Consider the following 14,170-nt stretch of genomic DNA (forward strand, 5'->3'; position numbering starts at 1 on the left):
AAAAAAATAAATAAATAAATAATTAAACAATAACTAAAAAAGGTCTTCAAAAATGGTAAAAAAGACTCAGATGTGTACCCTAAATATTTAATAGAAATCCCAGTGTGTCGTGTTTAAAAAACCGTTTGAAAACCATTGGTATACACTAGTACATATAATGCAACATGCAAATGTCACCGTTGTTAACAGAAGTTATAATGCTAAATATTATATTATGTTAAACAGGTGGAGCAAATAAACACGGAATTCAAAATAAGAGCCCTTAAGTATCATCCGGATAAAAACGAGGGTGACAAAAACGCCGAGGAGACGTTCCAGAAACTTAATGTAAGCACTATAGCGGCGTTCGCGCCTCGTTTGATACCGTACACAATACAATGTACTTAACGTTATTATACTATTATTGTTGTTGCTGTTGTAACATTATCATGTCGTCTCCGGTTGTTTGATTATATATTTGCATAATGTACGAATTGTGCATCCAGGAAGCCAAAGACACGCTGTGTGATCCGGAAAAACGGGCTACCTACGACAAATGGAAGAACAGCGGCGTGGCGGTCAGCTATAAAACATGGCTGAGCAATAAGGAGCACTTTCATCAGGTAACAGCCCTTCAGTTTTAAGATAATAAGAACACAGTAGTAGGTATCACCACGGGTATTACCGTAAACATCGTAAGCGCTCAATGTTGAATCCGAGATTTCTTAAAGAGGTGGTGTAAGTAATGGTGTAGGTTATGATGACGATTATAATAAAAACAGCATTTCCGTTGCGTAGACGATTTTCTTGTTTTGAATACAAAACTTTTATAAAACAATATTTAAAGTATCGTTTACAATGGGCGAATTTACACGCTGTGTGTCAACGGCCAAAAATGTTTTATTGCTTAGTCGCGCACACGCATTAATTTTTACATGTGATAAGAAGTTGTTATTGGTACTTAAATAGTTAAATCATTCGTTTTTCCTAACTTTATTCTTATATTGAAGTATGCTGTTCCCTGTGTGTCATTCTTACTTGATTCATTTTATATCTTATTTTCACAAAATTACATTATAATACATTAATACGAGTAAAATATAAGTCGAAATGAAAGCAGTTGATATAATCATGAGACATAATAAAAAACTTCAATCGTTTACTATACAAACGCTTACCAGTATACAGTGCTGTAATCACACTAACTTGGGCTCCCTCCCACGTCTTGTCTTTGCAAGGAAACCGTACCTTTAATCAATTGTGACCAAACTATTTTGAATGTCGACTATACAGACCGCAAAAGAAACGTTGATATACGATATACATTATGTATAAAACAAAATCAATCAATTATTTTTCAATCTCCATTAATAATTATTATTACAAAATGGTTTTATTTTCTTGCTTTCTATATATTTTTCAAATGTTATCATTGGGCCCTATTATAGGCTGGGTCCATGGGCCCATGTGTTTGACACATGAGACACATCCGGTTATTGCGGCACTGTCAGCATATAATATATATTATCATCCGATCCGAGAGGTGATTATCAAAACATATATTGCAATTTATAATGAAAAAATGTTGACAAAGTAATATAGTATGTAGTTTGATAGAATATTATGAATTTATGTTTCAACCATATTTTATGATAAATTTATATAAAAAATAAATATAATTTGAAAGGAGGAAACATGGTTTCCTCGACTTCTACCTACCTACGTGACTGAATATAATATGTGTAGTAAATTGCATATATAGTTTTATTCTACTCAGCGTTGTTAAACCTCACGTATATTTTCAAGATTAACGATAAATAACGTTGATGGTAATAATAATAATATATCTAGTGCCTCGATTATGGGGTGTTGATTTTTATTTTATTTATTATATTTATTAATTTTATTACAGCCGGTGCCTATATAATATTACACGTATCTTTTATACGTATTCTTCACAGAAAGCGATTAAACTGCTACACTCAGCTGTGTTTTTTGTAATAACAAAGTAATCCGTTTAACTGCGTATTTTTCTAGCCTACGCTTATTTATTATAATAATAATATACACGATCATCCCGTCTTTCTCCTTCAAATGGATGGGATGAAAGGGAGCACAAATCGGATATCGCGTGCGCTCAAACGAGGAAAGAAAGAAAAGAAAAATATGAAACGGCCATCGCCGTCGCATTTATTAGCTACATATTTCAACTCAAGCGCGCTTCAACTGTCTTGTACTCGTACTTCCACGCACACAGGGATGGTCATTTCGATCTGTATAATATAATATAAGCTTTTAAATCGAGAACCGTGTGGGATTTATGTTTGCACGTACCCGATCCATTAATATAAACCCTACCGTTGCCCATCCCAATCCACAAAAGTATTATATAATCCTTTCGGGAAAACAATAAACTTAATCCGGTAACTGATAACAGTTGGTACTGACATCTAGAGGTTTTGTTAAAGTATTTTTATGTATTTCATTCGGTGTATTATTTTTAAATCGAAACAAGTGCTCGGCCGCCGTAGCTCACCAATTCCAGTAGCCAATCAATACATATTTTACTCTTTTAAATTATTTTAATTTCATTTTTTTTATATTTATATATATACACCGAGGTCAATGAAAACTTCATTAATCAATGTACAATTTTACTATAATTCACTTTTTTTTAAATTATCTACCAACGTAACCGAAATAGCATTTTCTAAATATATCGACTCGTTAACAAAAAAAAAATATATTAAAAGAAATCCGGTAACAAAAGAGTTGTATAATTATTTAACAGGGCAATTTTTAGGGGTTTCGCTTTTTTTGCTGCACCACGTTATAATACATAAAGTAACACATTGCGGTGAACAAAATAAAAATGCAAGTCTTCGAGTATACCTGTTTGATTAATTGACGAATTTGTAATATTTTTTGTGTAAAGGAGGGGGGGGAATATCTCTTATTGTTTAAGGGAGTAGAATACCGTTATGTATAGTCACATTGTCTACATACAATCATACTAACAACATTTATAATTTAATATTATGTATACGCATATTTTGACAGACACATATCGGTCGACTTTGCTGCAGTAATACGAAAAAGTGACTTAGAAAACTAATTTTGAACTCTTCGTTTAGTCTGCATATTTTCCGATAATTTTCCTATATTTATAATATTGATTTTCAAAAAACAAAAATGCACCAAAACGCACATTAAACAAGTCGCTAATTCCAATTTGACAAACGTAATTATTTTTTGAAGAAAATATGGAAATAATTGGAAATATAGGAAAAACGATCGACTTCACGAAGTCTTCAGACACGTTTTTTAAAATCCGTATCGCACCACTACAGGACAATAGAGATACGTCAGACCAAAAATTTCGTCTAATTTTCGCGAATGGTATACAGTTATATAGTGTACATAGATAGAGCAACATCGTATCGTGATATATCCAATAGTCCGTTAAACGGTCTGATTATTTTGGCCTAAAATTATAGGAATTTTTTTTTATGTTAGGGCATCTCTTAGTCCCTTTTTTTTAAGTCTTTGAATAGGATTTCCTAGAATTTTGAAAATAAAAAGATGTCTATGGTTCTTGTGTATGTTATAGTATCTTTTGTAATAATGATGGGATAGGATTTGGAATGGAGGGATTCTTTGAGCGTTACGTAAATTTAGGTTCGAAACATACCACAGATAGTAGCGATGCCAAAGCTAGGCCACGTTGCCATTGGGCATTTTTGCGACCTTATACATGATAACATGGTTATTTTTATAAAACAAAAAATAAATTGTAAGACTATGTTCTCATGGACGCGCGTATAACCGTTCAGATGGCTGCGTATCACGCGCGTTGTACGGGAATGTTCTAGTCAAAAACTATATTACTTAGTATAGTTCAAACAGACTGTCATCAAGAATTGATACGGAGTGTCAGGGTTGACGTTCCTAATCGTAAAATAATTAAAACGCTCGGATTTGTAGATACTCACGTTCTTATATTTTGATATAAAACTTAGATATATATAAATACACACATAATATGAAAGGACGAGTAAAGCGTCGGCTTGCTCCGACCAGACTTGTAAAAGTGAGTCGGAGCAGTCGGTGGTGCTTGGGTAGTTGGTCGGATCCTAACGTTACATTATGGGGTTATCATAGATATACGTTCGTACAATTAATGTGTGGATAGAGATTGACCGTCACCGGAACAAGCTTGATTATGCGGTACTCCGGTGGCGAATCAAATCCGGGAAGAACAACTTAATTAAGTGCTTTGTGATTTGTCAGCGCTGAAAAGTGCTGTTTTAGCTACGGTGGATTATGGATCGAATAGTGGTCTGACTGTGGAGATTTGTCAGCTGGTAAACGAAGTTCCCGGATTGCGATTATTCGTACAACATACGGTCTTCAATGGCTGGGCTTCCTGCTTGTCTGTTTGGTCGGAAACATAATCCTCCGGAATCTGGTCTCGGACTTGGTATCGTCGGTCGTGGAATCGGTCCGACGCCGCACCGAAAGGCTATGTACGTATCCGTGGATTGCAGGCCTTGATTACCCGTCGAGGACGTTCGCTAAATATTAAGATTTAGTAACCGACTAATCCTGAGCGGTGTAATCCAGGACACGGCGCCACGTAGGATACTGTATATGCAATTCATTTACACGGGCATTCGCAACGGCAGTCCGTGCCGGGTCTCAGCAATCGACGTGGAATCGGCGAGTGTGGTCAATCGTCCGTCACGGCTATAGTTTGATTTCGTAACGGTAGCCCGTCGATGCCGGGCTGCAATTTCGATTCCGGTCTCTTGATTGGTCCTTTTGAATGGTTCTAAGATCGTCGCGGTGTCGCGGTCTTCTTCGGTGTTCTTCCTTTTCAATATTCAATTCAGTCTTGTCGTAGAGTGTAATTGAGGTCTTGAGAGTAGATTTTTAAGTGGAAGAAGTTATTTTTAATCGGTATCGGAATGCCAGTATATAACCACACTGCCGTATCAACTAGTAAACTTTCTGTGTATCCTAGTTTTAACCGGTGTCTGGTTGCGTTAAGTTTCTGTTGATAACTTCTCTTCCCTTGTTCTGATTACGTCGTGGGTGGTGTCTATGGATAGGTATTTTCATCCCCTATCCGATGATCCCACCCTCGATTTTGTCACTTCTCGACTTTGTCCTTCTTCTCCTCCTTTCCTCTCTTACAGACTCTCCCATATCTTCCGTCTTCTGTTGGTGACAGTGTTTTATTTTCTCGGTGAATTTGGTAATATCTTCGGATAGGTATTTTTCTCCCCTATCCATTGATATGACCCCCGTTGTTGTGGTTTGTGTTTAAGTTATTGTTTTCCGTGTTTATTTAATAACGGCCTGTGATTATTCGATACTGGTTTGTGTTACTTATTGGTCATGAGAGAAGGACCTTTTAAATCATGTACGTGTACTGAATGTTCCATATCAGAATGAATGTGATAGATGCTGTGTGTTTATTGGCCGTCCACCGAAATATGAGAAGATGCAGAAAATGAGGGAAAGAAAATATTGGGTTCATCCTATTTTGAAAACAAGGCTTTCTTTTAGTCTTACATTATTATTACATTATACATATTTAGTATTATATTATATCCTAAACTAAGAGAGCACCATGACAAATTTTTCAATTACTTTAGAATGTCCATTAAATGATTTGATGACCTATTGGAGATAACTAAAGACTCCTTATAAGCTGATCAAAATGTCCCATATGGCAGGCCTTTTTTCTATTTCATTAATTAACATTTCTATTTCAATTTCCATATTTAAAAAAAAACACTTGTTTTCAAAAACTATAGATGAAAATTCGATCGTTCGCATCGAAATGTGCGTGTCAACGGAATGGTCCGATAATAATACATGATATACATGAATACATGATTTCAATTCACGGTGTCACGCGCGTGTTTGCGTGGAAACAGAAACTTGCGTCGTTATCGCGGTTGACGCGCGTTGTTCGCGCGCCATGCGAACGATGATTTCGAAACCCGTATATCTAAATACGCGCGTCCATGTAACCGTAGCCTAATGGATCACCGTGAAAACACAAAAATACGCAAAATACGCCCAGTTTTTCAATCACATTTACTCGTCAGATAACTTGAGTTATCTGACAGATAAGAAAAATTGATAAATTTCAGTTTTTCAATGTCGGGATTGACCTTTACAATGGATAATTTCACGGATAAGTTATCCGTTACTTTTTGTATCAAATAAATCTTAATCGACGGATAATTAACAGCTGATAACATAAAAATGGTTAGTTATCATAATTTCTCATATTACTTTAAATTTTTAAATATACATGTGTATATAAACACGATTTCAATTTCAATTGTCAATTTCACAATTTTTGTTTGAAGAGGATGATGATTAAACAATTCAATGTTTAAACTATCGATGTCGTCTGTACTCAGTACGCGAAAGAATAAATCATATGCTGGCATGGGATGCCATGACTTTAGGATGACTCAGGATGATTCAGACTTGGAAAAAATGTTGTTTGTAATTTATTAGTTGACACTTTATTTTCTAATATGTGACGTTTTTGTAGAACATTTTTCAATAAAAGTTATTTTTCATAAAATGTGAAATTTGTTGATTGATTTGCTTTTTGGATATGTTTTTTGTGACATGTTGAATAAAGAAGTGAGTATAACTTATATCGAGCGAGAGTCAACACTCAACACAATTAATAATTATTGATTAGTAATTACATACAGTATTACAATAAATAATATGTGTCAATATCACCGAACGATTCCTTATCAATTTCATCATTGACCAATCATAATCAAATAGACGTGAGTAACTTGTTCCACAATGAACAGTAACTACCTTCTATTAGTATAATTTTTCTACCGACAACTTTATCCGTCAGATAGCTATCTGGAGAATAATATCACATTGAAAAACCGGAATCACTTTATTTGAAAGATTATCCGCCAGATAAATTTATCCGATGGATACGTATCTAGCGAATAACTGGATGAATGAAAACCGGGCCTAAGAAAAATATATATATATATATATATCATATATAATATTATATGATAACGTTACTCACAATGTAAATTAGTGTTTCATATTAAATTAATTGTATTTATAATTAATAAGTGTAATCTCATTTTTGCAAAGCGTAATCTTATAATTGCTGGCCTTCCATTGACCCTTCGAATTAAAATATCCAACCACCACTACTGATCCCCGTTAGCCTTAGATTTTAACTCAAATAATATCAATGTTCAAATGTCGGATGGTTTAGCTTGACCCCAAATTTGGATGTTTTAAGTATGATCAAACAGAGGTTATAATGTTTTTTTATGAGTATTCTATTTTTAAGGCCATTTGAATTTTAAAATTGCATGGAGAAAGTTTTGGCATGAGGTACAATGTTTCCTTTTTGGTAAAATCTTTTTAAGAGAATACTTTTAAAATTAGTTTAGAGTATACATTCGTAAGATGAAAATGAATAAAACGTCAAATATATGGAACCTAACATAAAGGCTGTAATATAAAAAATAAATAATAGATATAAAAGGGAAAACAACAAATTCCATTTAAATCTTGCATTGCTCCATTTTAGCCTACTAGGAAAAAAAGAAAATTCTTACAAAATACGAACTCTGATAATCATAATCAGTAAAGGTAATAATAACGAAATGTTCTGTTACTGCACTGCATAGTATGGGTTTGAAATTTGGTAAGAACTTTACTAAAAATATGAACATTCGGTTAACTTTTATACAATTAATTTCTTAGATTTTATGAAAGGATTCACAGGTAAAACAAAAAAAAACCTAATGAGTTTACCTTTTATTAAAAAAAAAAAGAGCTTTTATTACCTTTTTATTCTAGTGGACTTTACAACCGCTCAGGTATATATTATTATTAGGGCACGAAAATATAACTATTTGCTAACATTATTATAGGATACCACGAAATAACGTACCTAATTATATTACACTGTATAGGTTCATTATTTTGACGCGGCGCGGCAGCGGTACGGAGGGCTCTCGCATGCAATGTCAGAACGTAATATTGAGATCGCGAAAAAATGTTTATTTTTCACTCTAACATACGATTCTAATTCAAACAATACACCGCAACGATTACCTCGATTTGCATTCTGAAAAAACATTATTTTTTTCAACATCATATACGAGGGATCAATCGAGGCACATTTTAAAAATTGTATTTAGTTAATTAAATATTTAAGTTTGAAATTCTATATTTTTTTGAATTTTCAACAATATTTATTACAATTCAAATTACAAAAATTAAAAATGTGGCTCGATCGCTCGATTCCCTTGTACATATTACGAAGAATCTGTATATTTTTTCAGAATGAAAATCGTGATAATTGTCGACGTGTAGCGTTGGAATTAGAAACAGTAGTTTTTGTTAAAAAAAGACGTGGTGGTGAGGCCCTTTAAGTCGAATATATATTTGTGAGAGCAGGCCAGTATGTTGGTTTATTTGGATTTGTTTCTGATTAAATTTAAAAACATTTGCCCCCTGTTGTTGTTTTAAGTACAGTTTCATTTAGTACGTATCGCGTTTTAATCGCCTCCCAATAATAAAGGATTGATTTAGGGATTGTATGAAGGTTATAATTAATTTAGACTGATTGGGTAATCGAGTGAGCAGTATACTGCCGATATTGCAACAGGAATGTGATTTAATTTGATTAATATATTTATAGAATGTAGATAATGTTATTGGTACAGTAGCAGGTTATTTCATTAAACTCGTATTGAATTGCCCACATGTATGTTCGCAGTATGTCCATTATAGACAGTATCTTGGTATATGTTTAATTTTATCACTAAATGTTTAATGAATTACAGTTATTAACGCAATTATGAAACGAAGTATATAATGAAGTTCATTTGTTAGTTAAATTATACATTCGCGTTCTACATGAGTACTGATGGGGAAATAATGTATTGTTAACATTGTTCGGTTAACAATGCACCATCAGCTAATGACTTTAAATTATTATATTAGAATTATATGATAAGTCCGGCGTGTATAACAATCAGCTTAACCATAGATTCCTGGAATACTGATTAAATTTTAGGGCCTTTTAAGTAAACAGATACCTGTTTACCTACGCGCATACACATGTCAAATATTATTTTTCATATAAAATCACTACTTTTTTTTACGAAAAATAGTGCTCATAACTTCATTATGATGTTCCGACGTTAATTTTAAAAACAGATTCAGATTCTTCGTTATTTTTACTATGCTTTTACATTGTCACTTTTTATAATTCCATCTCGAAGTATTTCAATTTTAATTACTAATATGATCTATTTTTTCCTTTTTTTGTAAGTAAAAAAGGATTTTCAAAGCATAGATAATTAGATGTGATTTTTTTTCAAAATTGACATCGGAAAATATCACTGAGAGTAGTGATTGAAGTCGTAAGCTGTATTTTCAACAGAAAATTTATCATATTCCAGCTCTCTTAATGACTGTAGACAAAAGTTATGTAATGGGATTATTAGATTTTTCAATTAGGTTTTGAAGGAAGTTATTTATGAAAATATATATCTGCACTTGAGTGGGTTTGAAGATTTTTGAAAGTATTAGTTTTTGGAGATTAGGTAACATTAAAGTATAAGCGTAAACTGGTTTTTTGACCTTTCATGAGTGCTGTTAATAGGCTTACCTGTAGTAATATTTCGGTTGTTTTTCAATATTTGAAAATTGTTAAAATTAAGGATGTTGTTGTTTTTTTAGTTTTTGTAATTTTTTGAAAATTATATAATACAATAGTTGGCTGTATAGTTGTTTAGAAGTAGGTACATATCACAGGAATTTTGTGATTTTTCACACAGGTTTCAAAATTTACTCTCCACACAACGGGGTTTGCTATAGCAGTATTCGTATTAATGTATGTACCCATATTTCTGACAATTAATACACTAAGGAATAATATAAATTCTTAGAACTTCTACTTTTAAATGATTTGAATGATTTAAGTAAGAAAATATCTTTGTTAATTAAATTGAGTTCTAAATCAATTAAAAATAGTAGGAATGATAGTTTGGTAACTCTATGTAGTTCATTTGTAATAATCCTGGCTAAAAATGTCTTATTTATTATTAATTGAGTTGGACGAGTATTATTTTTGATGCCGAGTCAAGTCGGGTTTCAATTATTTCGAGTCGAGTCGAGTTCATGAATCGGAAAAAAGTCGAGTAGATAAAAAATGTTGAGAATTCAAGAAAAAGGTCGTGGTTTATATGTATAAAATGTCCTTATCATGATATTAAAATATCAGAACAATAACAATTTATTGTTATTAATTAAAACCATCAACCTCTCTAATATTTTCCATCGGAAATATTTGGATGTTATTTATAATTTTAAAATTTATTTTGCAATAAACTCGAATATTTGATTTAAGCCGAGTAAAATTTAGTCCTCCTATTTACTAGTAATAACGATTTTTTTGTTAAGTAGAGTCGAGTTTGACACGGTCATATCGCACGAATACCACGATCTCACCCGTTACACTCTTTGCCTTGGTATCGCCATTCGTTCGATTATCATTCGGGACGCCCGATAGATTAATCGAACCAGTTCGGAGTCGGCGATGGACCGCGACGTTTGTTTACTTTTAGCCGTCTTCGTGGCCTTTTTAACTGAACCGTGTATTTTGTTATTACAATCTGTCATTTGATATTTTGGTTTGTTTTTTTTTCTTGTTAATCTATTGCTGTTTTTTTGTAATTATTATTATTTTTAAAAATAATAATAGTGATTATTAATTCACATAGTATTTTCTTTATTTAACATACTGAACTATTTATTATTATAATCATCATCATTATTAATAACAATTTATTTTGTGGTGTTTATTATTATTATTATAAAATACATTTTTTTTTTTTTTAATTTTTGTTTATTTAAATTAATTTGTATGTGTATCGTGACAAATTCTCAAACTCGAAAAATTTTACGAAGTCATGTACTCGTCCAACTTTATTAATATTTAATAAAATTTTTCTTATAAAATGAGTAAATGTAGAAAACAACTTTTTTTTTTAATGCAGTTATGACTAAGATTTTGCTGCGTAAATTATGAATTTGATCCTATAGTTTTCCTAACGTTTTCAATAATTAAATTGTAATCTTTGATAATTGATTTAATACAAATCTATAGTGGTATTAGCGTTTTTTCGTCATTTCATCTGTTGTACTTATTTTCATTTCGTATTGGTTATCGTCTATTTGTTTTAAATGATTAAAACGATTTTCACTAACAAACTAAGAATTATTGTCAATTTACTTTTTGGTGAGGCGTTTGGCGGAGTGTGCCAATAATTATTACATCGTTTTTTTCATCAATAATATTTTCAAGTTAGTTTTTTATATTGGATTTAATTATGGCATGATGATTTATTATTTTAATTAGTGATACATGATTATTATTTATACCATAAGTATATCCATTTAGATAAATTGCGTGTGCTTTATCTGGACCCGAAAATCAAGGATTGGAGTGGGCAATTGAGCTTCGATTTTAATTTAAATAATTTAAATTTTAAAATTCAGAGGTCCGTTGCGAACTGTGGATTTCATGTGTATCTATATTAGATAAACATCAATTTAATGAAATAAAACGAGAATAATTGATAAATTAAACATTTTTGAAGTACGAAACGAAGAATGATTTATATCGGAGTGCGCATGCCGATTGAACTAAATTCAAATACGAATCGTGATTTTTAACTTTTTTTTTTCAGTCAATGCACTGGGCGCAAATGAACACCAAAGACAGAATGCTTCCGGAAGGCGGTGAAGGTTCTTCGTCGTCCGTGGCGTCCAGGAGGGCGTCCGAAGGTGGAGTGAACTTGGGCGCGAACAAAATAAAATGGGATACCAAGTCGAACGCGGATATTATCAATAAGTTCCGCAACTACGAGATATAAGGGGCGTCAGCAACTAATGCCACGCGAAAATAAAACATTCCTCTGTCCTGAATAACTCTATACAATTATGATTCACTTTAATATTTATAAATGATATAACAATATTTTACTTGTACTGACTCTCGTAAAACTTGTCATGACCCGAAGGACTGAGAAGCGAAACATGGTAAAAAATAATCATAAATAATAATAATATCAGCACTTCAACATCTACAATTATTTAAATACATATTAAATATATTTTACCAATCGATTACGCTTACTTTTATTAATAATAATAAGGGTATAAAAACGAAACGTTTTAGGGTAATATCAAGTGATGATTTTTTTTTTTTTATACATCAATTATTATACTTCTCAGACCTTTGGGTTCACCTTCGAATTTATGGAATCTTCGAGAACTATTTTATTTAGTACCGATTAGGTATTCCAGAATATTTCACTATTGTCTAGTCATTAAAAATTAAACACTATTAGCGCTCTACGCGTGTAACTTTCGAAACCAGTAGGGTGCTGTATGTTACACGATATATAATATACGTAGGGGGTCTGATGTCCGCCTTGAAAAACGTAAAACTATTATTGTCACTTCAAATACATATAATATACATATACATATAATATACACATATATAAAATACTTAGATAACGTCGTATCGTTGTATACACGTGTTACCATTACAACAGTTGATCCATGTACGATGATAGTGTAGGATTACAAAAACTGTCAGCTAATACACAAATCAAAATACGTAATTACCACGCTCCGTAGTATATAGAACGACATCATATTATAATTTACATAACAGGAAAAAACCGTAAAAGTTATACAATTTAATAATTACGTGTGTCAACTAATCTTGCGAGTAACCACTTAGCTTTTTAATCTATATATATATATATTATATAAATTAGAAAACATTATAAAATAATTATACTTGATTGTAATGTAATTTCGAAGTTTCGTTCGTTCTCGAATTTGTATAAAAAAACCAAACATATACATATAAATATGATAATATAATAAACGACTATATTACAACACAAAGATTTTGTTTTTATTTTCCACTGGAAAACGCATTTTTGTCACAGTTTTTTCAACATATCTACTATAAAATAAATATTATTCCCACTACAGCGGTAAGTGTAATATGAGTATCACAATTTTTGACGTTAGATTGTCATCAATTATTGTGTATATTCTGAACTAATACTCCCATGGTATATAACACGCTTATTAAGCATATCTGCTATGATGTATAGCCGAAATTTTAATTGAGGATAACTGGCTGTAGCTATACGGTTATATGTTATGATTTTTAGAATCTGAAGGAACTAGAAAAATCTTATAGAATAAAATTATGTGTATTCAAATCAAGGACTGGAAACGTACCGAAAAGAGCCGGTTTTGGAACCGAAACTCTTTGAGTTTTTGGGGATCAAAATTTCACCGAAACTCTAATTTAAATACATTTTTAAAAACGGAACCTCACTGGAATTCTTATTAGAATTTATTTAAAAACCGTAACTAATACTTTTTTGTAAAAGTTTTTTACGGTTAATTCCGTTTTTTTTATAATTTCATTATTTTTATGTATATATATATGTTACGGTAATAGTACGAATACTGGTGAAACCTAGGTTTTACCTACTGTGATCGATAAATGTCCAAAATTCGGAAATTTACCAATTATTTTCGATAAAACCTATGATATACATTATTGCATGGTCAAACCCCCGAATGATATTAAAAGTTCGGATTTTTACCAAAGAGTTTTGTTAAATCTTAGAATTAACAATCAATGATTATAAAAATCCGAAATAATATATTTTTTCCAATTCTGTGATAATTCTTACTTGTATTTATTCTTGTGCATTTGTGTTGATACCAATAGTTTTAATTTAATTTTTGACTGTGATACGAATTATAATAAAAGTTGTAATCATTGTGTCATCAATAATTATGTTTTGAAACAGATTTAATAGAAGATTAATTTAATAAATTGATATTGGGGCCAATTGCAAAAAATAATTTTACGAGCAGTATTCGTTTTACAATTGTCGCGGTTAGTATTACGAGTATACGCAATATTTAATATGTCACTTACAATACGATTTTATGAAATTTTTAAGTGTTGTGGAGTTAAAAAAATAATTTTTATGTAACCGAGGAAAAATACAATATATCTTTAAGAGAAGTTAAAGTAGCTAAATCTGTT

General features: G+C 31.6%; 1 protein-coding gene across 1 annotated transcript; it reads left to right on the forward strand.

The window, feature by feature from the left end:
* Positions 1–225: 225 nt before the first annotated feature.
* On the forward strand, positions 226–12,999 carry LOC112693202 (J domain-containing protein; the record flags this gene model as incomplete). The annotated part of the gene is given in 3 exon segments (XM_025568162.1): positions 226–327; positions 486–602; positions 11,766–12,999. Coding segments are annotated over 3 exon segments (405 nt in total), but the record flags the coding sequence as incomplete, so codon positions are not given.
* Between the last annotated feature and the right edge of the window lie 1,171 nt (positions 13,000–14,170).

This window comes from Sipha flava, unplaced genomic scaffold (assembly GCF_003268045.1).
Source record: "Sipha flava isolate LNK unplaced genomic scaffold, YSA_version1 81_pilon_pilon, whole genome shotgun sequence".
NCBI lineage: Eukaryota > Metazoa > Arthropoda > Insecta > Hemiptera > Aphididae > Sipha > Sipha flava.